At 37.4% G+C, this 17,787-nt stretch overlaps 1 protein-coding gene across 1 annotated transcript; it reads right to left on the bottom strand.

The window, feature by feature from the left end:
* Positions 1–8,844: 8,844 nt before the first annotated feature.
* hrh1 (histamine receptor H1) lies at positions 8,845–16,779 on the bottom strand. Its single transcript, XM_039648643.2, has 2 exons — positions 16,660–16,779; positions 8,845–12,759 (listed from the first exon to the last, which is right to left on the bottom strand). Exon 2 carries the CDS (start codon positions 12,716–12,718, stop codon positions 11,120–11,122), a length of 1,599 nt encoding a protein of 532 aa, XP_039504577.2. The 5' UTR covers positions 12,719–12,759; positions 16,660–16,779; the 3' UTR covers positions 8,845–11,119.
* Positions 16,780–17,787: the final 1,008 nt, after the last annotated feature.

Genomic DNA, 17,787 nt, shown 5'->3' with positions numbered 1-17,787 from the left:
CTTCTTCTTCTTCTTTCGTTTTTTGGCGCGTTGCAATCTTAGTGCATATCGCCACCTACCTTTGCTGTTATGCAGTCACGATTTCTTATGATCAGATTTTCCTTATTTTATTATTTCTTTACCTCTTCCTCAAATATCCATCCTTATTTAATCATTTGATGCTTCATCTTATTCCATTTCCCATAGCCCACCTGTCGCTGCGTGTTCAGCTCCTACAGACAGGACTATAAAATCTGGATTAGATCAAAGCATCCTTATCCTATATTTAAATCCTTTCACTTAATCCAGTACTATATATATATTCTATTAGTATTCTATATCCTACTCTATCTTTATTAAACTCATAACCCAACAAATATGCCAAATCCTTATTAACTTTCCCTCTTCCATTTAAATAGGTTATCAAATCCTTTCTTTCCTCTTCATACCTTTTACAATCATATAACACATGCTCCACTGTTTCTTTCTCCCCACAATTCTCGCATAACCCAGTCTCATGAGCTCCAATTATAAATAGTGTTGCGTTCAATCTTGAGTGACCAAGTCTCATCCTAGTCAATATGACTTCTTCTTTTCTATTTCTACCATTTATACTTTTCTTAGATTCTACCATTTTTTTAATATTATATAAATACCGCCCTTTATTATCTGTATTCCAGTTTTCCTGCCACTCTTTGATAATATTTTCCTTAATAATAGTTTTAACTTCACTTTTACTTAATGGAATATTAAAATCTATTTCTTCCCTTTTTAAAGCATTTTTTGCTAATTCATCAGCAAATTCATTACCAGCTACTCCTACATGCGCTGGTACCCAACAGAACCCAATTTCTACCCCTTTTCTTTGTATTCGCCATAATAATGATAATATTTCACTCATCAGATCTTCTCTGGCCGTACAATGAGTAACTAGTGATGTTAATACAGAAGCAGAATCAGAGCATATCACTATTCTGTCTGGTCTTACCTCCTCTACCCATGTTAATCCTATTATAATAGCAACCATTTCCACCGTATATATTGACAGTTTAGGTGTTAGTCGTTTCGATATTGATATTTTAAACTCTGGAATATACACTCCTATTCCCGTAATTCCTGTTCTTGGATCTTTAGATCCATCAGTGTAAATGTGCATACTTGCATAGAATCTTTCCTGTATGTACTTTTTAACTTTATAATCCAACATACCCATTTCCTCCCATTCCCGTTTCTTATCTAATATTCCTAAATCAATTCTAACCTCCGGTATAATCCATTTCGGAACCTCTCCCCATATAGGAGACATACTACATTCAATATTTGCAATCTTATACTTCTCTGTTAACTTATTTATCTTCCATCCATATCCTCCTCTCTCGGTATTACAGTATTCCCAACAATTATTTAAAATATCTTTAGCTATATTTTCTCCAGTGTAACTCTTTAAAGATGTCCAAAATACCAAAGACAATTTCTCTCTCCTTAATTTCAATGGCATTTCATTCGCTTCTACTAATAATGCATTAACCGGTGTTGTTTTAATTGCTCCTAAACATATTCTAAGAGCTCTATATTGAATTCTATCTATACTTTTTAATAATGTTTCTGAAGCTGACCCATAAATTATGCTACCATAATCAATTGTTGATCTGATCAAGGCTTGATATATTGTTAGCATTGAGTCTCTTTCTGCTCCCCATTCTTTCCCAGCTATTGCCCTCATCACATTTAAGATCCTCCTGCATTTTTTATCAATTTCCTCAATATGTTTTTTCCATGTATATCTCCCATCTAACCACATTCCCAAATATTTAAATGTTTTAACTTGTTCTAAAGGTTTCCCATATAAAACTAATTCAATTTCCTTAAAATCTTTTTTCCTGCTAAATATCATGAAACATGATTTACTAGTAGACATTTTAAAACTCCATTCTATACTCCAATCTTCCACCTTTTTAATAGCCATTTGAATCCCTGAAATCACTTGTTTTGTATTTCTTCCTCTCTTCCAAATAGCCCCATCATCAGCATACAATGCACATCCCACACCATATCCCAAATTATCAAAAATATCATTAATCATAATGTTAAAAAGAATTGGACTTATAACACTCCCTTGAGGAATGCCATTTTCTGCCGTATAATTTAATGATTGACAGGCTCCCACTTGAACTACAAATGTTCTTTCATACAAAAATTGACATAACCAATTATACATATTTCCATCTATTCCTATCCTTGATGCTTTAATTAACAACCCTTCTCTCCATACCGTATCATACGCTTTTTCTATATCAAAATATACTACTGCCATAATTTCTTTCATAGTTATCGTCTTCTCTACTTCATTACTGATCTTGATTAATGCATCCATTGTTGATCTCTTGCCTCTAAATCCACATTGGAACTTACTAAATGTACCCCTTTTCTCTAGATCATATGTTAATCTATGAACAATAATCTTTTCCATTAATTTACATAAATTTGAAGTCAGTGCAATTGGACGATAACTTCCTGGGTTTGTTGAATTTTTTCCTGGCTTAACAATAGGGATTACTACAGCTTTCTTCCATATTTTTGGAATAGTTCCTTCCATCCATATTTTGTTATACAACTCAAGTATCTTTAATAACATACAATCTGACAAATGCTTTATCATTGTATAACTTACTTTATCAATACCAGGAGTGGTATTTGCACATTTTTGTAACGCTACTTTCAGTTCAGTAAGTGAAAACTCTAAATCCATACAGCTCTTATTGCTCATTCTTTTCTTCATAATATCTGGGTTTTTATCTAAAATGTCCTTTTTCCTTATCTCATATTCTTCCCCCAATTCTATTCTATGTGCTCTTTCTAAAACCTTACCTAACATGTTTGCTTTATCTATATCTACTACTGCAGTCTTTTCGTCTTCAATTAAAACAGGAATTGTAGCTGATTTCTTTCCTTTTCCATTCATACTCCTTAACATATTCCATATTTTATCCATAGGTGTATCTTTTCCTATGGTAGAACAAAATTCTCTCCATCCATTTCTCTTTGCATTCTTAATTATTCTTCTTGTTTTAGCTCTTGCTTTCTTATATTCCACCAGATTGCTCATACTCATATTTTCCCTGAGTTGTTTAAATGCCTTATTCCTTTCTTTAATTGCATGACTGCACTCTTCCTTCCACCATGGAATATTTTTGTTTTTCTGACCTGCCATTCTTTGTGGTATATACAATGTTGCAGCTTCCATTATTATACTTGTAATTGAATCGCAAAATGTTTCTACTGAATCTTCTACCATTAAATCTTTATTTTCTTCACAATGCTTACTGAAAGAATTCCAATCTGCCTTCTCATACAACCATTTCTTTTGGAGTACATATTCTGGATTATTATCTACATTCATTTTACAAATAATTGGGAAATGGTCACTTCCAACCGTGTTCTCCCCATTAATTTTCCATTCACATAATTCAGCCATACTATTTGTTATTAATGTTAAATCTATACTTGATACCGAATTCTCTGTTATATTATACCTAGTTCCTTCTCCTGTGTTTAAACAAACTAATGATCTTTCGTCCATTAGTTGTTCTATTATTTCCCCATTATAATCTGTATTTTTACTCCCCCATAACCAATTATGAGCATTAAAATCACCACACCATAATTCTTTTTTCTCTTTCTTAATCTTTTCAAACAATTTTATTGATATCTTCTTACATGGATTATAAAAATTATATATTACAATTGAATCTTCTCTAAAATATATTTCAACCACAACACATTCCATATCTATTACCTCACATAATTCCCTATATACAGTTCCTTCTTTTATAAAAGTTACCACCCCTCCCCCTTGTTTCCCAACTCTATCCTTTCGAATAGACTTATATCCTGGTAATGTAAATTGCAGGTTTGGCTTGAGCCAAGACTCTTGAACACAAATTATACTTGGCTTATGATCCAAATCCAATACAAATTTTTTAAATTCTTGACCATTTGCTACAAGGCTCCTTGCGTTCCATTGCATTACATGTATCACCATTTATCTACTCAGAAACTTGTGCAACTTCAACTGATGTTGCTCTGGTTAGAATTTCATGTATTGCACTTACTGAGATCCCAGAGATCCCTAGGAATTCTGAAGCAGCTTCTAGAATTGTTTTAATCTTTGCCGATCTGCTTGGCAACATAGCAGTGACATTAATTACCTTAACAATAAAGGCTAGAAAGTTCTCTTTAGTCATTATTAATGTATTTTCTTTTATCACACACTGTTGCTCTGGTTCCTTAGTTTTCTCGATTTTGTTCCTTGAATCTTGGTTGAGATTATCCCTCCTCTCTTCCCTCCTGTCCTCCTTACTTTTGCAGATCTTCACTGCTTCCGCATATGTGACTTTATGCTCCGTCTTGTATTTTTGTACTTCTCTTGCTTTAATTTGTACCTCACATCCTCCATATGCTGCACTGTGAGCACCTCCACAATTGCAACATTTTAATCCATTTACCTCTGTGCATTTATCATAGTCATGCTCACCTCCGCATTTTGCACATCTTACCTTCCCCCGACACACTGCCGCCACATGTCCCATTCGTTGACATTTAAAACATCTCAATGGCATTGGAACATACTCTCTTACTGGATAACTTATATATCCCATTTGTACCTTTACAGGCATTTTCCCTTCAAATGTCAACAATACACTTAAACTTTCCTGTCGTTGTCCTTCCATCGTCTTATACAGTCTTCTCACATTAGCAATCTTACCTCCTCTTATATTTTCAAGCATTTCTTGATTGGTTATATAGGTTGGAATCCCATATATCACCCCCTTTTCCCCCTTTTCTACTCCAATCTCTTTGGTTGTGACCTTTTCTCCATTCATTTCTTTTGTCTTAAGTAGTTTGTTTTTTTTCCCAACATCTTTCACTATGACCAACACTCTCCCTTGTCCCAAACATTTAGCCAAAACCACTGCCCCAACGATTTTATCGATCGCCTTAGATAGTCCTATTGGATGCAAATGTGTTCCTGTAATCTTTTCAAAAGTCAACATAACTTTGAATCCAGACTCCTTAACATTTTGAACAGTTTGTTCTCTTACAATTTCTTGATTTTCTTTTGTCTTTTTTTTTGTATTGTCCTGCATTGGTTCCGTCATATCTTCGCTATCCTCTTGTTCCTTAGATTTTTTACGTTTTGCATTTTTTTTCCTTTGACTTTTTCCCAAGTAAACCTCCGTACAATCTTCCCTATCCTCCACTATCGATTCTTCTGAATCTTCCTCCATGACTGCACAACAGCTCTAAGTGTCCTCGTTTTGTTTCGCTGTGCAGCTAGCAGTCTTAGCTACTCGCCGCAAAAACAAGTTCAGCACTCTTCCTCAGTTTTCAATTTTGATAAAGTTAGAAGCTTTTCAAACTCATGTAGGCTAACTGCCCTAATATTAAACTGTACCACCTTATATCCCAGTATTTTAATTTTATGTATAAAAAATTAATGTTCATTTTATATTTTAGTAGTTGTTGTTATTCATTGTTTTACATATTCTGAACTGTAGCACAATGCCTTGTAGGCTACTTTTTGCATTTGTCTGTAGGCTAATTAAACTAATCAAACATTAAACATATAACATCATCTCTCAATTCAGATTTGTTTGTTTTTTTCATATTGTGCAATTTTGTCTTTTTTTTCTGGGTTCTGAGTTTACTTCTCGCAATTCAGATTTTTCTCCCCTCTCAGAAATGTGAGTATAATGCAATTTTTACTTTTTTTTCTGAATTTTTATTTTACGTCTTGCAATGTTTACATATTGAGTTTATATAATCTCATAAAAAGTCAACATTATGGTACCTTTTTTAATATTCCGTGGATGCAAGCTTCCATAAGTTTCCGTTTCAGTGAAGATGAGCGGTGTCCAGCCTCGAGGATCCTCAGAGTCCTGTACTGTTTCCCGGATCAAGTTCTTTTCATCAGGCTGTGGTTATTAACTAGGCAAATCTAAATGATGAATCCAGAAATTTAAATCATTTTTAATGATTTAATGCGTTTAATTTTGGTAATGCGTTTGCATTGGAAGACTATCATCCAGTAATGTGGGATCACAAATACATGACCAATATGAAAGTTTATCATTCTTAAACATTGTGCATGTTCACTTTTAAAGAAGTTTATCAAATGGAAATATTTCACAATATTTAAACAAAGCAGTCTTTTCCACAAGATATAAAGTATGTTAAAAGAGCTGTATGGAAGAAATTTATTTCAAAGATTCTTAAAATGGCCCTGATATGTCACTATAGACATTAAGAAATCATGTTCATTTCGAATACTTATATCACTGACAACAGTAGTCCAGCCAGGATATTGTCATTTAAAAAGTGAAGTTGCAGCCCTCAATTGATGTTGATGTTGTGTTTTGGTCTGATGCTCCGCCCTCCACCGATCTACCAATCACGGAGTCAGTAGTGTTGCAGCATCCGATCTAGTTCTGAGTTATCACAGCTGCAGCTACAAATGTGTTGAATAAAAAGAAATGTTGGATCCTGCCGCCTATCTGGCAACCTCGAGTCAAGGCCAACTTACACTTCTGCGTAGGGTGCGCGCAGTAGGTACGGCGTAGCATACACACAGACGCGTCCCATACCGCGTACCCTTCGCCGTAGACTGACGCGCACCTCCTCAAAAATGTAACTACACGTCGCGACGACGTGGACCGCAAGATCGGTGATTGGTTGGCTTGATAGCATCGCATTTCCTCCAACGCATTTCCGCACGTACCATCTCCTCCGAAGTCTTCTCTCATTGCCTTTCAGTTTTAGTAATTTCACTAAAATTAACTGTTTTTCCACCTCAATAAGCTCCAACTCCAACATGATCAGCTCTCTTTCAATCGCTATTGCTTGTAGTAACCTAGCCGCGAGGAATCCACAGTGGAACATTAAAACCCTCCGCCGCCAACTAGCATTTCGGAGCAGTACTGCAGAGCAACCAAGACCTGAACGCAGAAATATAAATGCTCACAACGGCATCACCTACGTGCGTAGCCAACGCCGTACACAACGGCGTACCCTCGACGTAGAAGTATAAATTGGCCTTCAGGGCGGAGAGGGAGGGGATACACCGCTCTTTAGTAATTTGAAAGTGGTTGCAGTACCATTTTTGGCCACAATCTTAGTTGGTTCACCCAAAAATGAAAAATAAGTCATTAATTACTCACCCCCATGCTGTACCAACCCCGTAAGACCTTCGTTCATCTTCAGAACACAAATGAAGATAGTTTTGATTAAATTTGAGAGGTGAATCACTAAGGGATCGAAACTTGACGGCCCAGAAAGTCATTGGACAAAATGTTTAAATATTCCATATGACTACAGCGGCTCAATTATAAGTTTATCAAGCGACGAGAATAGTTTTTGTGCGGAAATAAAACAAAAATAATGACTTTATTCGACTATTCCTTTTCTTCATTCTGGGCCTGAGAAGAGAGTCCAAGAGATTTCCATGAGGCATGCGTGAGAACTGAACTTAAGTTGAGTTGAAGAAGATCGCAATTCTCGCGTGTAAATCTCTTGAAATCTCGTCTCAGGCCTACAAGGAAGAAATGGAGTAGTCGAATAAAGTCGTTATTTTTGTTTATTTTTTCGCACAAAAAGTATTCTCGTCGCTTGATAAACTTATAGTTTAGCCACTGTAGTCACATGGAATATATATAAAAAAAAAAATCTTTCTTTCTGGGCCGTCAAGTTTCGATCCCTTTGGCAGCCTATGTAGCAGTGATCCACCTCTCAAATTTACTCAAAAATATCTTCATTTGTGTTCCGAAGACGAACAAAGGTCTTATGGGGTTGATACAGCATTGGGGTGAATTACTTATTCTTTTCATTTTTGGGTGAACTTACCCTTTAATAATGAATAAACACAACCAGTAAAGTCACACTTAAAAGACAATAACCTTGCAGAATAAATAATACTTTTTAATGAATCATTTATAATAATTCATTATACTATAGGTACACAATATATAATAATAATAGAAATGTTTGTTTTTAAATGTTTAGGCCTCCGATATCTGTACATCAATGAACACACTTCTTGATTGTTGTTTCCACTATTTTAACGATTTTAATAAGTTGAATGACTTCCTGGCCATCTCAGATTTCAGCATGAATTTTAAAGGTTGTCCACCTTATATTTATATTGTTCAACAGGGAAGTAAGTGTTTTCTGTGAATGATTCAGATTCAGATTCACTAGCCACTATAGGGAAATAACTGAAACATATATATAAATAGTAAGATGATCATGATTTTTCGGTTTGAGTATATTTTAGCTCCGTTTTTCCTCTGCATTTGACGTTTAGATGCAGAAACAGTGACGTGATGTCAGACTTAATACGTTTACGAGGTTCAGTTGATAGGAATTAAATTGCATTACATATCTAATGGACCTCATTTCCCATTTAAACTCCTACAGACCTCACTGCAAAGACAGTGCTGAATGCACCATGCATTTCTCCCAATAAAGATATTGAAATTAGAAGGCATGTTCCTTGCAGTTTATTTAAAGAAAAGATTTTCATTGAAAGACTGGCATTTTTGTTCACCAATCATGAGGTTTAACAGAAAGTGAAAGGATCTAATTGAGGGCTGGCAATGCGAACTGTTAGGAAAAAAAATGAAATGAAAGAGACTAGGCTGCACTTATTATATGCACGTATTATATAGGATAATTGCTTTCCCATAATTTGAAGCCTTTGTAGTTCATTTCATCATCAGCTCTGTCTGTCTTATAATGTTTATTGCATCTTTTGTATGCGATAGAGTCAGTTTCACATGACCGGCGTCTTACATTGTTCATCATCCAGAGGCATACATGTCTAAAAAAAGGTATTAAAAAGGTTTAATGTCTTCAAATTTTGCAGTTTAATCAAATAATGACTGCAGATTTGTTTAAATCATCACTCTGTCCATCATTTAAGTACTTTTTTTATTAAAACAAAGATGAGTTGAAATGCATTGCACTGTACACAGGAGTTCAACGAATACAGGCAATTTGTGAATAGTATACATAGACCATCCTTTAGGTCGCACGCCATTCCCAACATACTTCATTATAGAATTTCACCTGTATGTATTTCTCTTGGAGGATAGTGTGCATTTGCGCCTGACCAAACTACATTTAATTAAACTCCCTGTTAAATATGAATGCACTGCACATGCTACTTAAACATAATAAATGTCAGGACATTTCCAGACAATATTCTACATTAAAAATGTCCTATTATGTCCGTTCACAGTCTTATTTTAGTTTCAGGCTAGAACAGATTTTCCTGCTTGAATATTGATTATTTTCCTCATATTCTCCATTGTTGCAGCTCCTCTCTTCCCAGTCTGTCAGTAACGCTCTGTTTACTTCCTGTCTCTATGAAGCCCCCCCTTCTGAAGAGCACACTGTGCTCTGATTGGTCGGCTGGAGCAGTGTGTTGTGATTGGTCGAGCGCTTCGAGTGTGTATGGAAAATAACCACCAGTTTAACACACTACTAACTACCTCAACCAGGCCCCGCCCCTTTATTATGCATATGAATTATTATAATGAGGAACATTGTGGCGTGTTCATTCCCGGAAGAAACTCAAGACTTCAATGGAGGCGTTTCAGGTTTTCAGAAACACAAACAATTACTACGTTTACATGCAGCCAATTTTCGGGTTATGGTCGGGTTAAGGTCAATATTCCGGTTTCTGAAACATTAGGAATAACCCGTTTACATGCGTGAGCAGAGAGAGTTTCTCCTGCATACATGGAATTGCAATATCCCGATGTAAACGGTGATGCGCTGTTAGCGTCTAGACGTACGGACAACCTTAAGACGCAGTATGCGTCATTTCCGATTCTGAATTGTTCGAGGCAAATAGAAATCGCCTTTGTTTGAGCTTTGATGCTGTTAACGTTACTGACCTCACTCCAAAAGTATGCTGCGCTGCGTCTCGCCATGTTTACTTCCGGTATACCGCACACGTTTTTTTTTTATGCGCCGAGAAGTTTACTCAAAAGATCAAGATTCCTTGCGAATAGAACATGTGCAGAACACAAATCACTATGGGGATATGCTGATGCGCGTTTAGAAGACCAAAAATTCGGGTTAGAAAAGTGGTGTGATTTTTACCCCCATCTAGTGGTTAAAAGGTATATGACCATCCAGGGAATATTAGTTTCTGTTCCTCTCAATTCCGATTTCGTTTTATCTCCTACGGTGGCCAATGTAGTCCAAGATTAACATGGCTTCCAGTTAGACCTCGTCCATGAGTGTTAACTCAAACGTAAACGCGAAATGCGAAGCTTGAATTAACGGGTATGTCCCTCTTTGGCTAATGTACTTTCAAGATGGAGGGGCAACATGGCGGCCGACATTAGAACCCCTTACCCGTATATATATTTTCAATGGCATATTATACACTCACAAGAATACTTTATTACTTGAACGAAGTAAATATACATTAATGAGCACATATATTTTTGAAAGAACTAAGTGTTTTTAGCTAAGAATAAACTAAAAGAGTTACACAGTGTAGCTTTAAAATCCGGGATATTGCTAATATCCCGGTTTTGAACGGGCTATTGGCTACATGTTAACGTAGTCATAGATGTAGAGAAGAACTCCCGCTGGAAATGGTTGTGTTAATGAGCAACATAGATGCTTCAATACAACCGGTTTTAAAACACTGTATGGAATAAGTTTTTAATGTAATCTGATGCAGATTGCAGACGTGTCAAGCTGACACTCAGCAATAAATAACAAAATGGGAACACCTCACAATAAAGTTCATTAGTTAATATTAGTTAACTAGTTAGCACGGACTAAAAATGAACTGCAGCATTCATTAATCTTTCTTAATCTTAATTTCAACATTAACTAATACTTTTCAAATTTTCAAAAGTTAATGCACCTTGAACTGACATGAACAAACAATTATCAGCTAACATTAACAAAGATTAACAAATACAGTAACAAATCTATTGCTCATGGTTAGCTCATGTTAGTTAATTCATTAAAAAATGAACCCTGTTGTAAAGTGTTATCAAGATCACAAGCATGGCGGAGCAACTGATGTACAAACATGTCAAAAATGGATCAGATCTCCTTATCTATCAATATAAAAAATCTTTTTGAACACCCTTTTGAAGTTTTCATTGCACAGTGGGTATATGAAGGGATTGAGAGTGGAGTTGATGTACCCAAGCCAAATGGTGAACATATGAAGGTCGTGATGCACACAGGTCTCACACAAGGCCATGACCATGAATGTAATGAAGTACGGGATCCAACACACCATAAACACACCGATGATGAAGCCCAGTTGCCGGGCGGCTTTCCGCTCCTTGCGGATCCGCATGCTGTGGATGCTTTGTTTGGACTGTTCGCAGAGCTTCTGCCATGTTTGTTTCGCGGGAAGTGAATCGTTGGCGTTCAGCGGCGGGTTGTTCTCGGCCCACGGGGACGGTGGTGATGGAGGCGTGCTATGAGTATAGTTATGAATATCCACCGTCTGCTCGCCCTCACTAATGTTCCCGACGGAGTTCGGCACTAGCACATTACAGTCGTTCACATTTATGAAGGTCTCTGTGTTGTTTTCCGGTCGTAGAAAGACGAGAGATACCGATGGCGGGCATTCGGCGACCGTTTCCCCATCATCGATTGAAATTTCAGGGTCTTGTATGCTCTTTCTCATGCGTTTTGAAAGTCTGAACATTTGTTTCTTCTTATAGCAACTCTTCCTCTTCGTCTCGGACAGGGAATCAGGGTTGTCGTCATTATTGTCTCTTGGCTGTTCAAGACTGTATTGATCCAGAAGACCCTCGTTTTGAGAATACGCTTGATTCTCTCTCTCCGAGGCTTTGGTTATCTTTAACTGAAGTCCGTTCGCCAGTGTATCATCCGCTTCGGGTTTCACCATGGGACCGGCGAAGGTCTCCCATTCCCTGTAATGATCCCGAACCGCAATGAAAATCTGCGAGTAGAACAGAAGCATTAGAAACGAAGGGATGTAGAAGTTAAGAATGGCGGTCAGAACTTTAAACCACGTCACTAAGCGAAAGTCCGTGTCGCATTGGCTCTCCAGTTCAGGTTTCCGATCGACCCGAGCAAACATCCTCCAGCCGAGGATGGGAACGATCCAAGTGATTGAGAGAAGCCATGCACTACAAATCAACAGCGTTGCTCTCCCCCTTGTCCGATACTTCAGATACTGTAATGGGTGTCGTACGGATCGGTACCTGTCCAAGCAAAGGATGAACAAACTGAAAATGGACGCCGTGCTCGCAACATAATCCATGACTAACCAGAACTGGCAAATAACGTGACCAAGCTTCCACTCGTCCTCGAGAAGGTACACCAGATTCAAAGGCATTACCGTCGCCCCAACTATAAGGTCTGCTATCGACAGACTGACGATGTAGAGATTCCCAACTGTGTGTAAAGTCCGTTCCTTTCTCACGGCGAACAGGACCAGCAGGTTCATGATGACCGTCAGGAGGGACAGTGTCCCGAGGAAGATCCCCAGCACCGCACTGTTCATGTGATGATGGAACGGGACAGACGTGTTTGTGAGAGTCGTGACATTGGGCTCGAGAGGTTCGTGAAGGATTCCCTTGACTTGGCTGTTCGTGGCGGTCAGTATCGTAGTGGCCTCCATTGGGCAGTCCGATGTGTCACATGACGTCAAAGTTGCGAGAAAGCACATAGTCCCTTTGGGTTTTAAAATTCATATCCAAATGGGAGTTTCTAGAAAACAAAACCAAAGAGAATGCATTAAACTAGTGCACTCAATTATTGTGCACACAATCTTAAAGGGTTAGTTCACCCAAAAATGAAAATTAAGCCATTAATTACTCACCCCCATGCTGTTCCAACCCCGTAAGACCTTCGTTCATCTTCGGAACACAAATGAAGATATTTTTGATTAAATTTGAGAGCTGGATCACGCCTCCATAGACTGCCTAAGGGACTGGCACTTGACGGCCCATAAAGTCATTAAAGAAAATGTTTAAATATTCCATGTGCCTACAGCGGCTCAATTATAAGTTTATCAAGCGACGAAAATACTTTTTATGTGAAAAAAAAACATAAATAACGACTTTATTCAACTATTCCATTACTTCCTTATGGGCCTTGAGACGAGAATTGAAGAGATTTTCAGAACGCATGCGCGAGAACTGAGATGAGGACGTTCTTCTCAGGGGTTCTTCTTCGACTACTTCTTGTTACCGGCTGCTCACCTCTAGTATTACCGCCCCCTACCGTATAAGATGACGTGCTGATATAGCTGGAAGCGCAAAACTTTCTGTTTACAAGCAGAGGAAGACGCGCGCTGTACATATGCGTTTCAATTACCGTATTTTCCGCACTATAAGGCGTACTTAAAAGTCTTTAATCTTCTCAAATACGACAGTGCTGTGCGCCTTACAATCCGGAGCGCCTTATATATGGATCATCATCTTATACGGTAGGGGGCGGTAATACTCCTAAGCGGTGAGCAGCCGGTAACAAGAAGTAGTCGAAGAAGAACGTCTTCAGCTCAGTTCTCGCGCATGCGTTCTGGAAATCTCTTCAATTCTCGTCTCAAGGCCCATAAGGAAGTAATGGAATAGTCGAATAAAGTCGTTATTTATTTATTTTTTTCCCTTGATAAACTTATAATTGAGCCGCTGTAGGCACATGGAATATTTAAACATTTTCTTTAATGACTTTATGGGCCGTCAAGTGCTAGTCCCTTAGGCAGTCTATGTAGGACTGATATATTTTCGATATATTTGCGATATATTTTCGCACAAAGAAGTTTTCTCGTCGCTTGATAAACTTATAATTGAGCCGCTGTAGGCACATGGAATATTTAAACATTTTCTTTAATGACTTTATGGGCTATATGGGACTTCAAGTGCTAGTCCCTTAGGAAGTCTATGGAGGAGTGATCCAGCTCTCAAATTTAATCAAAAATATCTTCATTTGTGTTCCGAAGATGAACGAAGGTCTTACGGGGTTGGAACAGCATGGGGGTGAGTAATTAATGACTTAATTTTCATTTTTGGGTGAACTAACCCTTTAATTATAAAGGTTCCCGAAAGGGGGTTTCATAGTGATTTCACATTTTTGGTTCCTCAAATAGACATACATCAGGCCTGTTTACACCTGGTCACTTCATGTAATTTTCTCAGATCGGATAGCTATCCAATCATGAAATGGCCTTTATACACCTCATCCTCTCCTTCTACTTTCACACCTCATTGACTACCAGCTTCCTCTTTTGAGCTGGGCCTGCCTTGTTCCAAACTGAGCCCAAATACCCCCTCTTCCATGCTGTACATGTCCCACGATACCAACAATTTGGAGGGCAGCCTTTGCCTCTACCACAGATTTCTTTTCTGACCACTTTTATTAAAATATATTTTTTCAGAACATGTTGGACTCTAAAACTGCAAGAAAATCGAAGCCAAAAATCTGAACAAGTTTTAGGTTGATATCTCAAAAAATGATCTTTCAGTGAGATTGTGTTTGTGCGCAGTACCGAGCGCTTCCACTAGGGCACAACCAAACTCGATTACTGCCCATATAAGGGCGCCTCCATTTCCACAAAAATTATTTCCACAAATTTCATACAATTCATGAAGTCAGCATCCTATTCAGAAGTAGTATTGGAAGTTATAGATTTTGATATGAATTCAACCTTTAAGAAACATAAAAAGAACACGTATGCATCACAAATGGTGAATCTGTTTTTTTTTTTCTTTATATTTAAAACATTTTCAGACCTTTTAAAAAAATATGGATGAGGTCTTCTGAACTCTTGCATGAAAACATGGTTTCTTCCATTTTTTCATGATTTTTCATGTTCATCACTATGTCAAAATAAAGGTCTGAACACGCTTTAGGAGTATGAACATATTCTTGTTGTAAATCAATAAATTACGGCTCCTCTGTCACCAAATATGAAAACCAGAGATTGTAAGCTTTTAAATGATATATAGTTTGTCAAAATTAGTTTAGGTTAGGATATTGCTGTTTTAAATGGCTGTGGGCCCGCTGGTGACACTTAAGGACTGTACTGTGCAATTATTGATGCATGATTACACTGAGGGAAATGAAAATGGTTTTATTCAAATCAAAAAGGTTAAATGGCTTTTTCAGCTAATTATTGCAGATTATATCCATTTTAAGGTGTACAATGAATGGAGACATCCATATTTTTGATGGTGTCAGTGAGTTACACAACCCGCATATCTGAAATTTCAAGCAAGATCATTAGGCAGCAGCTGAGACCATGAAAGTTCCGAAATATGTGAGTCGAACAGTGTCTTGTTGCTAAGAGAGATGGATTCGATCCATGCTTCTGAAGCCCTAGATCTTATCCAAACCCTTCCCTGTGTCTTTTCTAGCCTCTCATCTCAGGTTAGGTCTGGTCTCTCTGGAAGTTTCGGCAATATCTACCCAATAAATTTGTTGATGTTGTCAGCCAGGGCTATTCTTAACAAATTAATTTTCCAGAACTAAGAACATAAATTGCATGTTTGCACACATATAACAGCCTACTTTCCATCTTTACTTTCGTGTATCAGTTGCAATTTGTAATATGACAAATTTTGATGAGAGAAACCAGTAGGCTACATAATGTGATTTAGATGCCTTTCTTATGCATACATGTTTTCCATTTAATTCCAAAACTAATTTTCTTTCGTCCTCAAGGAGAAATCCAAGCTGTCCTGAATTAGTGTGAATGATCAATGATCTACTGTCTGTTCCATATATACCATGACTACCATGAAAAAACTAAAATATAACTGTTTTATGGAAAGCGCAGCATTTGTGTTTGATTGAAATCATGATTTAGTTTAGTTTTTGGCTGATCTGTACCTGCACTGTACCAGTGTTCACTTTAATCTGAATTTAATGTTTTTAAAATTAAAACACTTATGCTAATTACTCTTTAATGTTTGCACAACAATTTAACATTCATACAACCATTAAGTACTGTTGATGCATGAGTGCATGAGGAAAAGCCTTTTTAAACCTGAACACATCATGATACAAAACAGGTCAAGCTTTATCTAAAGAACTGCCATTAGGAATGATTCATCACCATTCATATTAATCTTACCATTGCACACAGTAGGCTGTAGCAACATGAATATCAAGCACTTTAGTCTGCTTTAGCTATAAAAACACAAGGACTGCCCAAGAACACACACATATATAAAATATTTACTCTTTTCTGTAAACTTGAGAGCTTAAAGATTTACAGCGTTGCACTCGATTTTTGAAGATCACCCAAACACACTTGTAATGATTCCTCGACGCGTAATGTAAAGGGAATCCGCGCTAATGATACACTTTATCCCGGCGATTCGTAAAACTTACACGCGTTTACTAAAGAGTTGTGCGTAAAATATTTATCTCTCTCCTTTTACTGACAAACCGTTATTTCTTTCTCATTGGATGGAGATCTTAGTAACGAAAATGACTTCACTTCGACACCTGTGGAATGCGCGAATCTGTGCGCGTGAACTCCAATAATAAGCGCGCGCTGCGCATACACTATTCACGAGAGCAAGCAGCCTACTAGTTATTTGTACACATTAATTTAGCACTAAATGTAATTAGGTTGTATTTATAAGCAAGGTGGAAACTTACCCTTCCGACTTGCAGAGAAATCTCGACAGGAATGGGGTTTATCTCCACAGATTTGGTGAACTGGACGCTGACTGACGCTTTACTGCTCTGAGTCTCATGAATGTCTCAGATGGACACACACACACACGCACACTGAGTCACTGTGTGTGTGTCTGGTTCACTATCTTTGTGGGGACTCTCCATAGACATAATGGAGAGATATATGGTGTTTATACTGCACAAACAGTATATTCTCTCCCCCTATACACTATAACCCATACCCCTAAAGCTACACATCACACACAACTCGAATTTTTACTATGTATGATTTATCAGAATAACGACTTATACAGTATATAACCATTTATTTGTGATATAACAAAGACTCATATTTGTATGCATTTACATTTCATCCTGTCACAATCAATAATAAAGAAACTGACTTAATCTTGTATGTAAACTCAAATGTAACACAGAATGAAATATATATACTGTATATTAACACAGACACAGGTTTGGGATTGCATGAGGGTGATTAAATGATGAGTGAACTTTTCACCACTGAACTATCCATTACTTCAGCATTATTTTCATAGAAACGCACATCTAATTCACATTTATAATGGTAAATAATAACCAATATAATCACTTAACTGTAAAACAATACACTCACCTAAAGTATTATTAGGAACACCATACTAATACTGTGTTTGTGTTTCACCTTCAGAACTGCCTTTATTCTACATGGCATTGATTCAACAAGGTGCTGAAAGCATTCTTTAGAAATGTTGGCCCAAGTTGATTGGATAGCATCTTGCAGTTGATGGAGATTTGTGGGATGCACATCCAGGACACGAAGCTCCCATTCCACCACATCCCAAAGATGCTCTATTGGGTTGAGATCTGATGACAGTGGGGGCCATTTTAGTACAGTGAACTCATTGTCATGTTCAAGAAACCATTTTGAAATGATACGTGCTTTGTGACATGGCTTTGTTTACATGATGGATACTTGGTACAGGTGGTATATGTGTACATTGTTTAGATTGAGCATTGTGGTGGCCATAAAGGAATGGATATGGTCAGAAACAATGCTCAGATAGGTTGTGGCATATAAACAATGCCCAATTGGCACTAAGGGGCCTAAAG

The sequence above is a fragment of the Pimephales promelas genome, chromosome 21 (assembly GCF_988280905.1).
Source record: "Pimephales promelas chromosome 21, fPimPro1.hap1.1, whole genome shotgun sequence".
In the NCBI taxonomy this organism is placed as follows: Eukaryota; Metazoa; Chordata; class Actinopteri; order Cypriniformes; family Leuciscidae; genus Pimephales; species Pimephales promelas.
The sequence above is the reverse complement of the archived record's forward strand: the minus strand, read 5'-3'. Positions and strand labels throughout refer to the sequence as shown.

Coding starts and splice junctions, on each gene's coding strand:
- hrh1 (XM_039648643.2), bottom strand. CDS start 12,718: ATGTGCTTTCTCGCAACTTTGACGTCATGTGACACATCGGACTGCCCA.